The sequence below is a fragment of the Apodemus sylvaticus genome, chromosome 3 (assembly GCF_947179515.1).
Source record: "Apodemus sylvaticus chromosome 3, mApoSyl1.1, whole genome shotgun sequence".
Taxonomy (NCBI): domain Eukaryota; kingdom Metazoa; phylum Chordata; class Mammalia; order Rodentia; family Muridae; genus Apodemus; species Apodemus sylvaticus.
Window position 1 is genome coordinate 152,756,857 of NC_067474.1, and position 18,328 is coordinate 152,775,184.

General features: G+C 54.5%; 1 protein-coding gene across 2 annotated transcripts in view; it reads left to right on the forward strand.

The window, feature by feature from the left end:
• Capzb (capping actin protein of muscle Z-line subunit beta) overlaps positions 1 to 16,998 on the forward strand; it is a 98,442-nt gene extending 81,444 nt beyond the window's left edge. Inside the window, exons 5-9 of one of the 2 annotated variants that reach the window (XM_052177874.1) lie at positions 5,737 to 5,878; positions 6,216 to 6,332; positions 12,559 to 12,624; positions 13,285 to 13,361; positions 14,366 to 14,483. In XM_052177874.1, coding sequence (XP_052033834.1) covers positions 5,737 to 5,878; positions 6,216 to 6,332; positions 12,559 to 12,624; positions 13,285 to 13,361; positions 14,366 to 14,468 — 505 coding nt within the window. In that variant the 3' untranslated portion in view covers positions 14,469 to 14,483. Of the gene's footprint in view, positions 1 to 5,736; positions 5,879 to 6,215; positions 6,333 to 12,558; positions 12,625 to 13,284; positions 13,362 to 14,365; positions 14,484 to 16,521 lie in introns of those variants that run through there. The other variant, XM_052177873.1, reaches the window with a different exon arrangement.
• The last annotated feature ends 1,330 nt before the right edge of the window (positions 16,999 to 18,328 follow it).

Here is an 18,328-nt window from a genome sequence, read left to right on the forward strand (position 1 = left end):
TTGCTCACATCAAACAGCACTTCATGTTTCTGAGGGAAGGCCTCCTGGGCGGTTCAGAGCATACAGAGGTGCAAAGGGAAATAGTTTGATGCTGCTAACAGGCACCTTCTCCTGTCTGTAAGCATACTGTCCACATACACCCCTAAACTGAGCTGGTATAAGCAGTCAGAACAGCATCTATTGCCCAGCCCTGGAGTTATAGACATCCATAGTTCCCTGGGCTTCCCTCTGGCCCATGTGGGCAGCTCCTGGGCTCTCTTCTTGGCAGGAGATAGACAAATCAGGAGTTTGTAGCCACTGGGTGCAAAGGAATGTTCGTCACACAGAAAGAAGGAGCCGGCTTCAGAGCCTTTCTGGGCACTGGAGGTTCTTCTCAGTCCTGGGCTGAAGTTAAGTTGCCCTCGCCTGCGGAAAGCAGGTACCCTTCTCACATAAGAAGGATGTGAAGGGTAGTCCGAGAAGCCAGCCACTCTTGGTAACTGAGGACTTGGTACTTGTAGTCTGGGGAGGCACGTGAAGAAGTCTGGTGTCTGAGAGCTAGAGCCTTGCTCCTGCTAGGAAGGCTCCATTCTGTGGGGTTTTTTCTCCCTACCACAAACTCTGTCATCAAGCAGGAAAGACCTTGTCCCTGCCATGCCTACATTGTGATTATAGTAAAAATGTCCCAGCAGCCATCTGTGACAGTCTGTGCTACTAGACTGTGTTGGTAAGGTCTCAGAAGGCCCTGGCTGTGACAGAAAGGTGACGAAGGAAAGGGAAAGCTTCAGGATCCAAGAGCATCTGGCACTGCCAGCCTGACGCCGGATGAAGGCATCACCAGTTAGACCAGGCTTACAGGGTTACTAGACCTGCGTGCGCCTTTGCAGCCAGTCTCCCTTAGCCGTCGACTCTCTCAGAGGTCTTGAGACCGTCCTTTGTCTTGGTCTGCCTTCATCTTGACAGAGGTGCCAGAGCTCAGCCCCTCCATGTAGGGGGACCTCGGTTCCCCCCCCCCCAGGGCCTCCCCCAGGCCTCATTGTGTCTGTCCAGAAGGCATTGCTTACTCTCCTGCCTCCCGCTTCCTCTCATAGAGTCTGAGTCACAGTGATCCCTTTGGGAGGGTAGCCTGGGGCTGTGGGCGACAGCAGAATCGAATCCATGTACAGGGTGGGAGGCAAGTGGCTGGCTGCAGGGGTCCCTGGGGTGTCTGCAGGCTCGGCGTGGACCTTGCTGTGGACTGCTGAGCCGAGGACCGTTCTGCCCAGCAGTCTGGGTAACGGGAGGCTCAGGTATTACCAGTGTTGGCTCTCTGTTCTCCCACCATAGGAAGGACCCTGGCGAGCTACAGGGTGTCGGGCGGGTAGACAGGTGGGTCGTGGTGACAGGAAGAACACACTATGAGATTGAGAACTCTTAGAGTCCATGGGAGCCATCTTGAGTTTTGTGAGGAGTGTGACATTCCTGTTCTAGGTGACGCTAAAAGGCAGAGCTTTTAACTGTGCCCAGTATCCAAAACAGAAGCGTTTGCCTTGGGAGCTGTTGAGTGCCTTGTGCCTAGAACTGTGTAGCGGGAGCTTTTGACAGAGACGGAAGATGCTGTGAACCAGCTTTATGACACTCAGTATCTACCTCTTCAGCCTTGTGCAGCCCCAGGTCACAGGTGTAGGGCTGAGAGGCTCACTCTTACCAACTCCCTGATTTCCACATGAGGAAATAGTCTTTGGCACCATATTGGTACCAATCAATATTCTCAGCTTTGTTTTTGGCCTTATTAGGTTGTATGCGTGTGTGTGCGCGTGTGTGCTCATAGAGGAGCCCTCAGGTGTCTCCCCTACTGCTCTCCGCATTATTCCTGTGAGGCAGTCTCTCACTGAGCCTGAAGCTGCCTTTCACAGAGAGTAGCTGGCCAGTGAGCCCCAGGCTTGCCCGTCTCTGCGCCCCAACACTAGGTTGACAGGCGAGCACACCTGCAGCTATGCCTGGCTTTTCTTTCTTGTTGATTGTTGTCTGTTTTGGATTTTCTGTTTTGTTTCTCACTATGTAGCCTTGGCTAGACGGGGAACTCACTCTGTAGAGCGGACTGGCTTCCCCTGCCTTTGCCTCCCACGTGCTGGGGTTGCAGAGAAACACACACCACACATCCGGCCTCAGCTTTTTTCTTTTTTTAACTTACATTTTTTAATGTATTTATTTAATGTATTTATTTACATATGGAGGTCAGAGGACAGTTTGTGGGAGTTAGCTCTCTCCTTCCTCCATGTGGGTCCCGGGGATTGAACTCAGGTCAGGCTTGGCAGTGGATGTCTTTACCTGCTAAGCCATGTCGCTGACCCAGCACATCTTTTCAAACTTGGGTCCTCTTGTTTGCACAGAAAGTCTCTCACCCACAGAGCTGTCTCCAGCCCATTCCTTTCACGGGCCAACTCTAGACCTTCCTGCCTCAGCCGTCTAAGGGATGGGCTTGGAGGTGTGTGCCGCCGGCCCTGGATGTCTTGGCTTTATTTAATCAGTCTAGCTTCAGAAGAAAATCCCCACCTCGCATCTTTGAAACATCATTTCCTCCTTCAGCCTCTGACATAGCTGGGTCTGTGAGCTGGGTCAGTGTCATGGTCATCTCAGGTCTGAGTCTACTGGAGTCTCATGGCCTGTGCCCAGACCTGCGCCAGTTGCCCAGGCAGAGCCCCCCCTGCAACCCCCACAACCCCCCCCACCATGGCTGAAGGGAGGTCCCAGTGACCCCTAGAACCACAGTGTGTGTCTCAGAGGGTGCTGGAAGGTCAGCTCCAGCAAGACTGTCCTGGCCTTGGCCTTACTGCTTTTTTTTTAAAGGCTGTGGTCCGGGACTCAGTGCATGTGAAACCTTTGCATTTGGACCTGGCCACTGTCCCAGGAGGCAGGATTGTAGGCCAGCTTCCAAAGCCACTCAAGGCCCATCTCCTCATTCCATCTGCAGCTCGGGCTGGCCGCGGCTGCAGCTTGGGTGGGTCACAGTTACAGCTCAGGTTCCAAAGCAACTTTCCATCCAAGGCCCCTGCACACCTCGGCATCAAACGCTCCATGAAGTCCTCAGGGCCAGAAGGCTGCTTTTACTTCTCTCGAGTAGGTCATTTTGATTGTGGTTTGTTTTCGCTTTTTGGTTCCGCAGTGCAGACTGTGGCGTGAACTCTGAATGTGACTGATGGTATGCAGCTGGAGGGAGTAGTCACCTGGAACTCAGAAGACAGATTGTGATCCAGTTTAAGGATCTTGAGGGGGGTAGAGGATATGCTCACGTAGGTGCATAATTATGACTGGCCTCACTGGCAGTGGCCAGCCCCTCCGAGGGTCTTGCCTTGTGTCCCCTGCCTCATCCCCCTGTGCAAAGGTACCCCCTTGTGCCCCGAGTCACTTAATGGTTACCTTGTCATTCCCAAACAGAGCAACTATAGCTTCTCCCCTGAAACCCCCGTTTCTCAAGGTCCACAAGACCACTCCGCAGGTCTGTTCTCCTTTGTAGACAGCCAGGGCCGCCAGGGCTTCTGATAGGAATTATGCCTCATGTGCGTCTACTCCTCTGGTACCAGCAAAGATGATCACACACACACATACACGCACGCACGCACGCATGCACGCACACCCTGGTGATCTGTCAATGAGTCTGCTATGAGGCTTTCTGGGTGGGGCTCCACTCCTCCCTTCATGGCCCAACCTTCTGCAAAAAACGGCATCTCTGGTCCTCCTGAGAGGTAGCTGCTGTCTCCTGATTTGAGCAGAGCACGTGGCATCTGGGTTGTGTGTTGTGATTACATCCCTCTGTTGCTCCCGCTTCTATGAGGGAACAGGCCTGAAAGGAGCCTGTCCTTTCCTCTCTTAAGGACTGCCCTCCTGAGGCTGGAGAGATGGCTCGGCGGGTAAGAGCACTGACTCTTCTTCCAAAGGTCATGAGTTCAAATCCCAGCACCCATATGGTGGCTCACAACCATCCGTAAAGAGATCGGATGCCCTCTTCTGGTGTCAGAAGACAGCTACAGTGTACTTGCTTACATATAATAAATAAATCTTTTTTTAAAAAAAAAGATTTCCTAGTCACCTGTGACTTTAAAAAAAAAAAAAAAGGACCATCCTCCCACACAACTGGGCTCCTTGCTGTCCTCCCACCCAACTGAGCTCCTTGCTGTCGGAGCCCTGTGGTCTTTCCTGCCTGGACCCCTTCTCCTCGGTCCTTAGAGAACCAGGAGTTTTGCCAGAACTGAAGTTAGGTTTCAGAGTGCTATCAGCTGGGTCCCCTAACTTCTCAGGGCTTGGCCACATTGGATTCCACAGTCTTGTTGACATGCAAGGCCTGAGGGCAGGCCTGGAGCCGTGGCACAGCCACCTCATTGAAATAGCATGTGAGCATTTAAACAATATTAATACTATTTGACTCATTAAATGTACAAAGGCCAATCAAAGTGCTTCCATGTGTGTGCTGTTAGTTCTGGCGGGCAACGCCTCCCATGGCTTCATGTGGTTTCAGACAACATTTTAGCACATTCTTAAAATACCCACAAAAGCCTTTATGTAAAAACTCATAAATGTGAACCACATAAAATTATTTTTTTCCGTGTTTCATGTCACCATGATCAAAGTACAGTAGGTAAGGGTAAGTTTTCAAAGCCTGTTGAGGACCTTCTTTAATTAATGCTTCACACGCAGAGTGAAACCATAAACCATATAATGGGGGTACAACTGTCTGAGCACCCCGTGGCCACCTCCCTTCTGGCAGTGCTTGCCAGCCAAGCTGGGGCTTCCGGATGATTCCAGAACGGCCCTTCTAATCACTCTGGTTTCAGTCCCTTTGTATTAGACATTCTCGTTGAGACTTGCAGCTGAGTGAATTCCCTGAGGTCCCCCTTCTTGGTGTGTGGAATCAAGTCCATTCTTGAATTGTTGGGGCCCTGTCTGAGGAACCGAGTCTCATCTTGTCCGCCCTGCTCCCGCAGAGAACACTCCAGTTCCTGGGGAAAGTGGGTGTGGCAGACCACTGGCAGCATGGCCTCTGCTCTGTGGCCAGTGGGGAACCTCCCGATGGACACTGGCCACTGTGGAGAAGGACTGAGCATCAGCTGCCTGGTGAAAACTGCCACGCTCCCCCATCCTGGCATCATCCCCTAGAGTTATATAAAAATCCAACATCTCAACAAAGACTGGAAGGAACTTCGGAAAAATTAGATTTGTGGGAAATGCCGATTTGTGGTATTATGGGGTGATTTTTAAATTTATTTTTCTTGAGAAAAGTTTTTTTTTTTTTTTAATTTAGGGAGGGGAGCCCACAAGGAGGTCACCCTCGGGCTTGCATTTCTGCTTCCTTCAGTTCTAGCATTTGAAACTCTAGACCCAGCCAGTGTGGCCTGTGGGGGAAACTGAGGTACCTGAGCAGAGACGGCCGTGCCACCTTATAAATGCTTCTAGAGCACCGAGGGCGTTTCCTAGGGATTCACTTTAGGTCACCTAGTGCTTTTGTCCTGGTCACTAGATAGTGTTGACAGATGCTTTCAAGGCACTGTGTTTGCTGGTCCCCGCCAGGGCAGCCTGAGCCAGCTCACAGAAATGAGTCTGTGACAAGAACAACAGGACAGGTGGCTTTTCAAGCAGTACACGGAGGAAGGACGGTGGTGGCCAGGACTCGGGGCCTGTGCTCTGCAGGGCCAGGTGGGCAGAGCAGTAAAGGAAGCATCTGGCGGAGGACTCTGCTCCTGCTGGCTTGACTCTAACGGTCCGTGGGCGCATCTCTTGCAGGTATTTTGAAGGCGGTGTCTCGTCAGTCTACCTCTGGGATCTGGATCACGGCTTTGCTGGGGTGATCCTCATAAAGAAAGCTGGGGATGGATCGAAGAAGATCAAAGGTTGCTGGGATTCCATCCACGTGGTGGAGGTGCAGGTACAGACAGCGCCCCAGCCGGCGGCCAGTCTCCCAGCGCAGGCGCCGCACTGCAGTACAGCTCTGATTCCCCAGATGCTTCTGCAAGGGACGCGCTAGGCTCTGAGCCCCACTGACTCCTAAACATGCCCAGAACCCACGTGGGTAAAGTCAGGGTGACATGATCGTTGATGCTGAAAGCCCCCAGAGAACTGAAGGCACAATGACAGTTCTGTCCAGTGCAAACATGGGGATTTCATTAGAGAGGAATGACCTTGGTGTCAGGAGGGGGGGGGGGCTCCACGTCTCCCTCCTCGGCTCCGGTTTACAAGGCTACAATGTCCTCCTTGTCCCCCAGGAGAAGTCCAGTGGCCGTACCGCCCATTACAAGCTGACTTCCACGGTGATGCTGTGGCTGCAGACCAACAAGTCGGGCTCGGGCACCATGAACCTGGGAGGCAGCCTAACCAGACAGGTAGAGCCCTCGCCCCAGCCTCGCGCCAGTGCCCGCTGCCTCCAGAGGCAAATGCGCACTTTGCCCTGATTAGAAAGAGCGTGTCTGAGCAGCTGCCCGTCCACCTGCTGAGGTCCTTGACGTTTGCACATCACTGCCGGCTGAGCTGCATGTGGATGCACCAGCTGTCTGACAGGACTGGGTGATGGCCAGCTTGTCACCCACCAGGGCTTGGTGTCGTCCATGCTCATGCTTTGCTGAGTTTGCTGGCGGTCCGGTTAGGCGTGGGCCCCCACGTGAGCTGCTCCCTGCAGATCAGTGCCAGTTGCTCGCCTCCCTGACCAGGTCTGAGCTCTGCCTGCTTACTGGAAGCAGAGGGTTCTGGTGGGACCTGCCTGCCCATTCTCCGGCTTGGTGCACTTGAAGATTGCCAAGCCCGTCCCGTCTGCTCGCCTGTCCTTTGCTTGACTGTCTCTAGCAGCCATATTCTAAGATGTCCCTTTCAGACTGTGAGCAGAACATAGAACTTGAACTTCTCAGCCCTGCATGCCCTGTCTCTCAGCATCTACATTAGGAACTACTAGATGCACCCAGACAGCCTTCAGCCCCTCTACACTCCATCCAGAGTTCGTGTTTATAGCCTTGACACCTTCAGGGCCCCTTACACACCTGCCCATCTTAGGGGAGCACTTTATGCCACCTGTTTGGTGTGGCAGGAAGTCTTGTGCTCAGGGAGCACAGAGGAGCAGACTAAACACAGCCAAGGTCCTCGGGAGGAGAAGCACTTAGGAACCCGCTACACAGAGCCCCTCCTTTTCTTGAATGTCTGACTTCAAAAGACTCTCAATAAGATTATTGTACTGGGGACTAGGATGAGGCTCAGTGGTGAGGCTCAGTGGTGGAATACTTGCCTAGAAGGTTCATTTCACAGTACCCAAGCCACCCAAGATAACTTTATTTTTGACAGCTCTTAAGAGAAGCAAGAGGAGCTGGGTGGTGGTGGCACACACCTTTAATCCCGGCACTTAGGAGGCAGAGGCAGGTGGATTTCTGAGTTCGAGGCCAGCCTGGTCTACAGAGTGAGTTCCAGGACAGCCAGGGCTACACAGAGAACCCCTTTCACGAAGGAGAGAGAGAGAAAGAGAGAGGGGGGGGAGGGAAGAGGAGAGGAGAGAGAGAGAGAAGCAATGGCAGAAAAGTTTGGGTTTGCAACTCTTGGGTAGGTTTGCAGTCTACAAGCTACACGGGAACCTACATGCAGTTGAAAAACAGCGGTGCAAAGGCAATAAGGCCAATGCCAGCCTGCACATCTGGGGTCCCACTGGAGGCTTACAGTCTCCTGTGCAAAACCCTCACGACCTGTGCCAGTGTCAGGGCTAGAGGCCACAGGGAGCCCAGGTCCTCTAGACAGGGCTGTGTGAGAACTCACTCTGCTGTGTGGGCATACACCCTCAGTGTCTCAGGCCCTTGACATGGGCAGGCCAGCCAACTCCAACACAGCCTGCCCACACTTCTCCCTGCTAGCCAGTGAATGGGTGGGAACCCTTAAGTCCATCCGGAGGCTACTTCCTGCCTTCCCTGTTGCTGGGAACTGTCTGATCACACCCGGTGAACTGTAACATTTAGTCGTCCGTCTTCCTAATAGTTTAAGTCAACGCTGCCAGCCCATGGCAAACATCTGGCTCAGTAGTGCCGTCCTCAGTAGCCCTGCCAAGCCAAACGTAGCCTGCCGAGTGGCTGTCCTCGGCACACCTTGTCCCCACTGCCTCTGCTGCCTTGTGCTCTTGGGGCTTTCCTGAGGAAATCCGTGCTGCTGTCAGCAGCCTTAGGGCCAGGGCCATAATTCATCCATGGTGTGTTAATGCTGAGGCTTGCCTCCACGTGAGTAACTATAAAGAGGAGACGCCACAGATGGACAGATGGACACTAGCAAAGTAAACTCCTGAGTGGACATGGCAGCAGGGGTGAGCGGCTCGACTCTGAGTCCCATGTGAGCCCTGGACATTTTTCTGTGGAGGCCTTGGATGGGTGGCTGGGGTTCCAGGAAGGTTGTATGGATCAGCCTACAGCAAGCAGATATGGCCGTCTCTGTCGAGTAGATTCTAGGCAGTTGCCATTTAACAGGAGAGGGCACTGAGGCCCACTCTGGCCATTACATAACTGACTAGAACCAAAGTAGCAGGTCCGGGATTTGAACCCACGTATCTAATACAGTGCCCTTTCTCCCATATACTCTTGGGGTCAGAGCTCCAGTGACGTCCATTTGGGAGTGATCACACACACACAACACAGTTTTGGCAATCAGTAGGCAGAGGGTTTCCTTCTCTGTCATACATACCCACTCCACGGTGCCAGGAAGGACATTGTCACCAGGCCCATGGTGCCAGGCCATGACCCTGCCCGCCATTGTCCAGCTGTGAGGAGCACCCCTCATCGAGGATGAGTAGGTCCCCATGTCCCCAGTGCAGTTCTTCCCCCTCAGCCTGACCCTGGGGGCTTCCCTCACTTCCCTCATTTCCCAGGCCCCATGTACAGAAGACCAGAGGCTGTTCTCCTCAGGGGTCCCGTCCCAGGAGTCCTGCAGGTTTGCTCCTTGTCCTGTTTTCCTTATATAGCTTCTGAGAATACATTGAGGGAGTTGAGAACCCTTCTTGGTGACACCTGTCACGATGATAAATGGCCCCAGCTGCACATCCCAGCTGCTGAGAGCGTTACCTCCCCCACCCCCACTGTGTCCTATCGTTGCCTCCACTCAAAGCTGTCTCTTGGGGACACCCGTTAGATGGGCGAGAGCCTTTAGGGGGTGGCGGGAATGGCAGCAGAGGCCTTCTGAGGAGCTCTCTCCAGCTTCCTTGTATCTTCCTGCCAAGGCAGACTCCACGAGAGAGGCGGGTAGTGGAAGGTGCCCCTGGTGGGCTGCCACTGCGGCCCAGTGGAAAGACCGGGACCAAGGGAAAAGGTGCGGTGTGCCAAGTCCTAGATAGGAAAAGGAAGCCGCCTGGAAAGGTCACTTCACCTGTGTGACAGCAGAGGCGTGGGAATGAGGCAAGGAAATCTCTGGAAAGAGATCCAAAGACTCCCATCCGGGGCAGGGCTACAGATGTTCGCTTCATTTTCTTTTCAGACTCTAAATATTTAGACGCAAAGGTGGGATGACGAATGGAGAGAGGAGATTGGGCTCTCTGGTCATTGCCTCCCCCGACCTCTCCTTCCCCAGCAGCCACAGCTACTCCCAGGTCTTCAGGAAAGGCCCAGCCACCAGAGGTCTTTGCCGTAGTTCCTGACAGGAAAGGCCTCCTGACCTGGGCTTGGCAGTTAGGCCATGCAAGATAGTTTTGTAAGAAGACAAGCCCGTGGCCTTGACTTGCAGGTGGTGGGAATGAAGGCTGGGCACTTTTAGAGCCAGCCTACCTTGCCAGCTCGGCTGCCAGCAGCAGGCCGCAGTGAGTGCGGTGGTCAGCCTGGTGCCATCTGAGTGTTCTATCTAAGAGTTGAGTCTTTGTCAAATGGCCTGGCACTAGAAAACCTGATGTGAGACCACCACCCACAGACCGGGCCTGGCTGTGCTGGGCCTCCGGGAGGCAGAAGAAGGTGGGCTGGATCCTTCCCAGAACTTCTGAACCCTGAACTGTGGTTTTTCTTTGGCTTTTCTAGTAAACATATATAATATCTACCCACCAGAGAGGTTGTCTCAAAGCAAACTGCCTTCAGAATCCTCCAGAACTTGGTGCAGGCTGTAGCCCTGTCCCCCCACAGCCATGTGCCAGACAAAGCTTACACTCTGTAGAATTCTGTGTGCCCTGTGGTGGCATCTGTTGGAAGCCCATGCCAATCCGATTCCTTCCTCAGCTCCCATTAGTCCTCCACGTGGCCAGCGCAGTCGGACACACCTCCTGCCTAGGGTGCTGTGGGAGCATTGTCTCTGGCCAGGCGGCAGGGCCCCGGGCATGGTGCGTGCTTTAACAAGTGGTAGATGCTGCAAGGCATGCACTGGCTCTGCGTGTGTGTTCATTAGCTTAGCATGCAGTAAAGGCCAGGGCATGGATGCCAAGGTGGACAGGGCCCTTTGCACCTGGGCATGACCCAGGAGCCAGGACCTTGCTGGCCGGGCCCTCTTGTTAACTGAACTCATGAGGAAAGACATCTGTGGCGGTGGGAACCGTCGCCCCACCCCCGTGTGAGGACCTCAGCCCCAGAGAGGAGGAAAGGTCTTGATGGGGACAGGCAGGCCGCCCTGACTACAGACTCAGCTGGAACCACCTCATGGAACATCTGTGCTGCCACAGAACATAAAAATGTTTCCTTCTGGCAGCGTCCTTTATGAGGGTGTAATGATAGATGCATTGCAAAAACAGCCCTGTTCCTGGAGGGCCAGCGCTGCCAGCAGGCTGGCCCCAGCCAGGTGTGGGAGGAAGGGCCGTGGAAACTGCCTGCGTGGGCCAGGGTCTTGAGCTTTGGGGCCCCGTGTGCTCCTGGGGAGTCCACCCCCTAACCCTTAACACACACACACACACACACACACACACACACACAAACACTATTTCTTTGAGGGTCTTGGGGTCCAGCCTCTCCTGCTGGAAGGTGGCTCTTGATTCTGAAACATGGTGACAAGGTGTCCCAGGCCGCCACCACTCACTAAAATGGCCCCTGAGAGACCTCAAAGCCTTCATCCCTTCCCTTGTGGAGGCAAGAGTCTCCCTCTACATAAAGCAGAGGACTGAGAGACTGGTCTGGAGAAGGGCAGCTCACTGGTCAGAACCCCCCACCGGAGCAGCTAAGCAGTCTCGAGGCTGGACACAGGGACCATGAGCATTGTTGGCTTCTAAGAACTCCTTTCAAAAATGGCTGACAGGCCCCGTCCTTTTTCTGAGGCGTGCTCCCCAGCTATGTCCCATGCACACACAAGCAGTCGGCTTGCACCGTGCAGGCCACACCTGGAGTGGGACTGTGGCTGTCACTGCAGTCATGAACACTCTCAATGGCAGCTTTGTGAAGACACGTCACAGTCTAAGACTTCCAGGACCCCCTTGACAAAGGATACCCAGCAAAGTTCAGGGTCTAGGCTAGGAGGCCAAGGCCCCGGGCTCTCACAGCCCCATCACCACCTCCTCTGGGCAGCACTTAGTCGCAACCCTGGCAGTACCAGAACTGTGTTCTGCAAAGCATCATGTGGCTCTGCAAGGCCCATGGGTCCAGGCTAGAACTCTAAGCTGGATTCTCAGCTTGCAGCATGGTGCTAGACTGCCACCTCAGTGGTCCAGTTCTGACTAGTGTAAGCAGGTGCCAGTCAGGACAATTCTGTTAGAACCTGTTGGGCCCGCTCTGCCATACTGGCCTTTACCAGCTCTTGTCCTGAGTTAGGCCACACCTTTATCTCAGTGGTTCAGGAGGAAGGAATTGGAGTTGCAGACAATTACATTCCACGTGGCTTCCAGGAACTGAATCCCAGTCCTCTGGAAGAGCAGCCTGTGTTCCTAACCACTGAGCCTTCTCCTCAGCCCCCATATTTAGCTTTTAAATACTTAGTACTCCTGGTTCCCTGTGCATCTGAAGATGGGCCGCTCTCTGCTCTGTCGCGCCCTTGTCAGGGAGATAAAGCTCACCACAGGAAGCCAGAACCCCGCAGACCCTCTTACCTCTCTTCCGGCTCCTCTGTTCACACTCTGAGCTGGCTGCTGGCCCTGGGCCGCGTAACCCAGGAGTCTCACGGTCCCCTGCACTGCTAGCTCCTGCCCTTGGGGTGGCGGGGGTGCTGACAAGGGCTGTGAGTCCCTCCTAGGCAGGTACTAGCTGACAGGGTCCATGGTGCCATTGCTGGGTGGGTCAAGATGTGGCAATGTTGGGACACAGGAGGATTCCAATGCCACAGCAGGCCTCACCCAAACCTGAGTTGCAGTCTGTACCTGTGGCTGCCGGGAGTGATGTGACCATAGGTGATCTGACCAGTGTGGCCCGCTGCCCTCCCTGTAGCGGCCTTAGGAGCCAAGTGGGAAGTCCGTTCTCAAACAAGCATCAAGAGACAATACCCTGGAAATGATAGGGCTTTGGGATGTCTGCTGGCTGGGCTGTGTACAACCCAAAACTTCAGTCATTAGTGCTAGAAAACTGGCCTTGTAACAGCAGGTCCACAGAGCCACCAGCCGCCAGAAGACTGTGACACGCAGGGACAGAGGACTGAAGGGCAGGAGTATTGGTGTGTTGTTGGTGGCAGGCTGCAGTTTTCTCTGACTAAACAATGTCTCTGCAGATGGAGAAAGACGAAACTGTGAGCGACTGTTCCCCACACATAGCCAACATCGGACGCCTGGTGGAGGTGAGTGGTCCAGGTTCACCCTGCACGGGCAGCATGAGCCGGCCTGCTCCTCCACTGCCTCCATCTGCGGCAGCTGTTCCCACCCTGCCTCCGGTTTTCTGAGTTCTTCTGACTTGGATGCGAGCGGAGCTGGGCTCCAGGCCCACCCACCCCAGCGCCCCTGCTCCGCCCTGTTTCCCCTGATTGCTGTGTGTGAACAGTGATCTGAACTCAGGGTGCAAACAGATGGTTGGAACACCAGGGGCCTTGGAGCGGCTTCAGTTGTGGCCGCTGCAGTCTCGCCTGTCACCACCATGTCCCGTTTGGAAGGGGGGGGGGGGTGTTGTTTGGACTGGAGACATGTTCTCTGGTTTCACAGAACTGTTCACAGAGATGGTGGCCAGGCAGTGCTCTGGTGATGTGGTTTAGACCCGTTCCCAGCAGTGGTCAGAATTGGCCATCAGCCCCTAGGTGTTGGCTTCCTTTATGCCTGAGGATAAGAAAGACCCAAAACACAAATTATAGGTGGGGTTCTGGCAGCCTGGCACTGGCTCTCAACACAAGGGAGCGGCCCCACAGCTCCACCCTGTGGCCAAGGCAGGAACTGCAGGCTGGGTGGTTCAGGTGGGTGTGGGCCTGGGTTCCTGTCTGCTGGCTCCACTGACTCAGCTCCCTTCCCAGGACATGGAAAACAAAATCCGAAGCACGCTGAATGAGATCTACTTTGGAAAAACAAAGGACATCGTCAACGGGCTGAGGTAATGTAACAAACTCAGGGCTTGATTCCCAGACCCCATAGTGATCTGAGGTCTTGGGCTTCTCAGCTCCTCATCACAAGACATGGTCAGGGATGGCGTCACAGTTTGAAAGGCTCAGAGGTTGACTCAGCACTTTCTCTGACCTCTCCCAGTTCTGGTCGTTGGGTTCATCGACCACGGCAAGCTTTGAAGCCTTCATGGTGGAGCTGACCACCGGCCAGCCACAAAATGTGCCCAGGCCCTGTGGAGTTGGGCTTGGGAGGCCCCACGCAGAGCTCAAGACACTGAAGAGAACTGAGCAGCCTGGCCTGGGGTTCCATTTGAGAGCCCTGCTGCTGTCTCGTGCTCTGAGTTCTGCAGAAGTAGGCAGGACTCACTGTGGCCTCCAGTGTAGTGGGAGTGGCAGACAGGGCCCAGCTGGGGACAGAGCTGTGACTGAGGAGGGACGGAGATAGCACTGGCCTTGGAGTCATGTGGCCAGGATCTTGTCTGAGCTCTTTCCTCTTGCCCCACTCCTTTCTCAGTGGCCTTGTCCCATCTGAGAGGCAGGGTGCTGACAAGGTTAGGAGAGCTGATGTGCTTGGGAAGGGCTCTGCAGCCAGGCTCTTTTGTGAGTCTGTGGGGCCCAATCTTCTGATGTCCTTCCCCAGCCCGGAAAGGCAGGGTGTAACTTGGGAGTTTGCCCAGCAGTGGTATCCAGTGGTTCCAAGTATCTGCTCAGGCCTGACTCGGAGCTGTGGTACCAAATGCACCCTCTCCTGCCGGCAGCCCCAGTAATGAGGGAAACATGAGGAACATCTGAGCCTGTGTGGAGGCAGGTGTGAACCCCTAAAGACCGGGGCCTCTGCCCGCAGAAATCTCTGCGGTTGCAGTGTGCGGTCAGTCCCGGTGCCGAGGCGGCCCTCCCCTGTCTCTGCCTCTGCCCACGGCTGCCGGGCCCCATTCCTTCAGCATTGCTGTTGCTCTCCTGCTGCGGCTTCACCCTCTCTGAACACTCTCTGTAGATCTCTTGATGCTATCCCCGACAACCACAAGTTTAAGCAGTTGCAGAGGGAACTTTCTCAAGTGTTGACCCAGCGCCAGGTCTACATCCAGCCTGATAACTGAGCCGACCCAGGTATCCTGTCCGAAGGGCGTGAGGCCTCCAACTAAACAGGACTCACCAACCTGCCGAGCCCCTGCCACTAACCTGTGTCTGCTCGCAGCTAGTGGGCAGCCACATTAACGCGTAGCCCCGGCCCCACGTAGTGTGCACATGTGTGTGTGTGCTGCGTGTGCTCTGCACTCTGGGCAAACACCAGGTTTGAGCTTTTGCTCCTGATGCTCAATCTGTGGCATTATCACAGCCTCTCCAGCAGAGGGCGCTAGGTGCACCCACTCCACTAGCCCAAGGAGCAAGGGCTGTGTGCCCTGCCTTCTGCTGGCTCACCTCAGGTCTCACAGCACAGCTAGATCCTTCTTCCGCCTCCTCTACCAAGGATCCTGCAAGTCTCCAAGCTACACCCCCCCCCCCAGGGCCCCTTGGGCTGCTGACTTGGAAAGCGTGGTCTCTCTCTAAGTCTCCAAGAGTGACTGAGCATTCATTCCTCCCCAAGCCAGGCCAGCAAGCCTCCAGACTGGCCACTGCCGGGCACTTGGTGCCCACACCCTCCCCTAATGAGCTGCAGCTGTCCGCCAGCAGGCCATGCTGATGGGAAGGAAAATAATCTTGCTTGTTGACAATGGCCAACGACCATGACTTGGCTTGTGACAAATACAGATGCAGATGCAGCCAGAGGCTTCAAAACAAGGCTGGTAGGACCCACAGGCCAGGGCTGGACACCAAAGGCCTGGCCCAGACACAGGCCTTGGGATTTACACTGAGGCTCCGAGCTGGGCTCCCCGCCAGTGTGGTCTGGTCCATGCGTTGACTTCAGGTCCAAAGCAGCCGGCAGCTCTAGCCTGGTGGCATCCCCAGGCCTCCCTGCGCCCCTGCTGCAGAAAACGCTTTTGAGGGATACTGCTTCTGCCATCTCTAGCAAGGCAGCTAGAGCTGTCCTGGGGGGAGCGCAGCCCGACAGCCACATGTGCCCCACCCCTGCCCCAGCTCTGCCTAAGCCCCCCTCACTGTTAGTCTAGCGTTGGCCTCTTGAGTCCCTGAACACCCCTGAGGAGGCGATTGTACCCTGGGTGTCAGCAGCTCACGCATATGAGCAGTGGCTGCTCAGGTCCTGTCCTCACTGTCTTGAAGACTCCTCAGGCATTGTCACACTCGCTTCTCTGTCCCACTCTGTCTCGCCCTCCCCCCACTTGAGCACTTGAGGATGGACTTCCTGATAGATGGTGCGCTCACCGTGTGAACCTGAGCCGCTTGCGAGCATGCGCCCTGCCTCTTCCACCGCTTATGAGCTCTCCACAGTTGCTGCATAGAGTTTAGTATGCTCTTAACTAACCGATGTGTCGTGGAAAGAACCATCAGGGGACTTTTCTCCAACTCTCCTTCTTTGCCTGATCTGGAAATGAGACTTAATGATGAGGGTTCACCCTGGGGGCTCTGAGGAGTGAGCCGTGTGTGCGCAAAGCGCTCTGTACGTTGTACCGGCCTCCAAGCCTTAGCTGTGTGGGCTTTGGTGCTTCCCTGCCAACCCAGTGGGCAACAGCAGGGCCCAGGGTGCTCACCCTCTCCAAGGGCAGCCGTGCGGGACTCTGCTGGGCTGGGTTTGCAGCCAGCAGCACTGACATGCAGCAGAGGCCCGGCCATTCGGAGGCTGGCTCCTAAGCATCTGGTAGGGAAGGGGGGTTGCTAGACCTTCTTCAGGGTAACGAGCTAGCCTCTGCTGCAGGTGGAGGGGGTGGGGTGGATGGTTCACTAAAAGGTCCTCACTCTCGAGAGCCTTCACCTCTCTGCCAGAAACCTGGGCAGCAGGTGTGAGGTAGAAAGCCTGGGCTGCATGGTCTCTGAAAGCTCCCAACAGCACCGCCATGATGGACCTAGGGATCTAAAGGCCAGGTTGCCCCCAGCCTGAGCAGAGATGACCTCTGTCCATGATGGCCAGCAAGGTACTGAGGTACCTGGGCCCCCTTCCCGCTCTCCAGGATAGACTGAAGCCTGGCGCCCCACACTGGCCCAGGCCACCTCCCTCTCATGGGTCTGCCTGCTGATGTCCTCTCTCCCCCGCAGGTCTGTGCAGACGTTTGCAGACAAATCAAAGCAAGAAGCGCTTAAGAACGACCTGGTGGAGGCCTTGAAGAGGAAGCAGCAGTGCTAAAGACCTCTGCTTCGCGCTGAGCGGACATGCCGTGCACTCATTAGGTTCCTTTCTTTAGAAAACTCGTTTTCTGCTCCTTTCCCCTCTTCCTCTCCCTCCCTGACAGGTCACATAACAGTTTGCATCGACCACAGCGCCATCTCTCCCCCAAAATAAAGTCCAATAACCACCCCCCTCTGGCTCCAAGGCCTGCTTCCCACAACGTTTCCATAGAGACCGTGTGGTTTTGTTCGCCTGTCCCCCTTCCTTCCCTTGCCCGTTTATAGGCACAGAAACCCTGTCTGACACCGCTCCCTCCATCTTTTTGTTACATTGGTGTAAAAAATGTAAAACAAAAAAATTTTATGAACTAACTGGTGTGTGAAAGAGAAGAAAAACTGGAGATCTGATCCTGTGTGTGTTTGGGAGTTGCTTGGAGTCGGGGCCGGGGGACAGGGGACAGCTATGGAGGAAGAAGTGAGGTCCTCAGCACTGTCCCGCACAGGTGTGCCCTTGTCCCAAGGAGACCACGGTGGGGGTGGGGCTGGGGCTGGCGACCGCTGCTCTTCTGGCCAGGTGCTTTTCTGTCAATTTTTATGGAATGCAAAAGGAGTTTTTTGTTTTATTTTGTTTTTTTGTAAAGCTTAAACAGACAAAAAAATCTACATCTTCTACTTGAGCCTCCATACTTAAAAAAAAAAAGAAAAAAAACAAAAAAAATAAATAAAAAGAAACTGGGATACAATCCGTGCTACCTGTGCCTTCCTGCTTACCTGCGTCTCTCTCCAGACGTGCGGCGCTGCCTTCCCTGGGGACAGCACCCGTCATCTCCCCTGCCTGCTTGCCACCACCCCGTGTTGGTGACACCCCGGACTCAGTCCTGGCTTCTCATATTTGGTTGTATGTAAAGTACAGAATTCCATAGGAGACCAGAGAATGAGCTGGCCAGATGTCATGACTCATACCCATAATAGCAACGTTGAAGCTGAGGCAGGAGGACTGAGTTCCAGGTTGGCCTGGCCTCCATAGCCATATATTGTCTCAACTGAAAAGGAAAGGCTGGGCGTGTCGGCACACACTGTAACGACAGCACCAGAAAGGTAGGACGTAACTGGAGGGTTGGCACAAAATCCAGGCCTGCTTGACCCACATAGTGAGACTGGGCGAGCGAGGTGATGATGCTCGTGGGTAAGGGTGCTTGCCACCAAGCCTGACGGCTCAAGTTCAGTCCCTAGAACCCACACAGGAGAGGACTGGTGCCTAGGCGAGCGCACGCATGCACGTACACACACACACACACAACACAAAAATAAGCACCAAGTAAGGAGATGCTGGCATAACAGTTACCAAGCACTCCACCAGCACATGCCACCCTAGCAATGTACAAGCATGCACGTGTGCACACACACACACAACACAAAAAAAAGCACCAAGTGAGATGCTGGGATGACAGTTAACCAAGCACTCCACCAGCACATGCCGCCCTTAGCAATGTGCAAGCATGCTCACACATGCACACACAGCACACACACACACACACAGCTACTTTTAGTGCTTTTAGTACATTTAGTTGCTTTGAACTCAGAGGGAGAGACACAGCAAATAAAGCACAAATAAACTCATCTTTGGCTTTTGATTACCTTAATAAAGCAACCTTTAAAGGTCAGAACAATGGCCGGACAGTGGTGGCGCACACCTTTAATCCCAGCCCTTGGGAGGCAGAGGCAGGCGGAGAGGCCT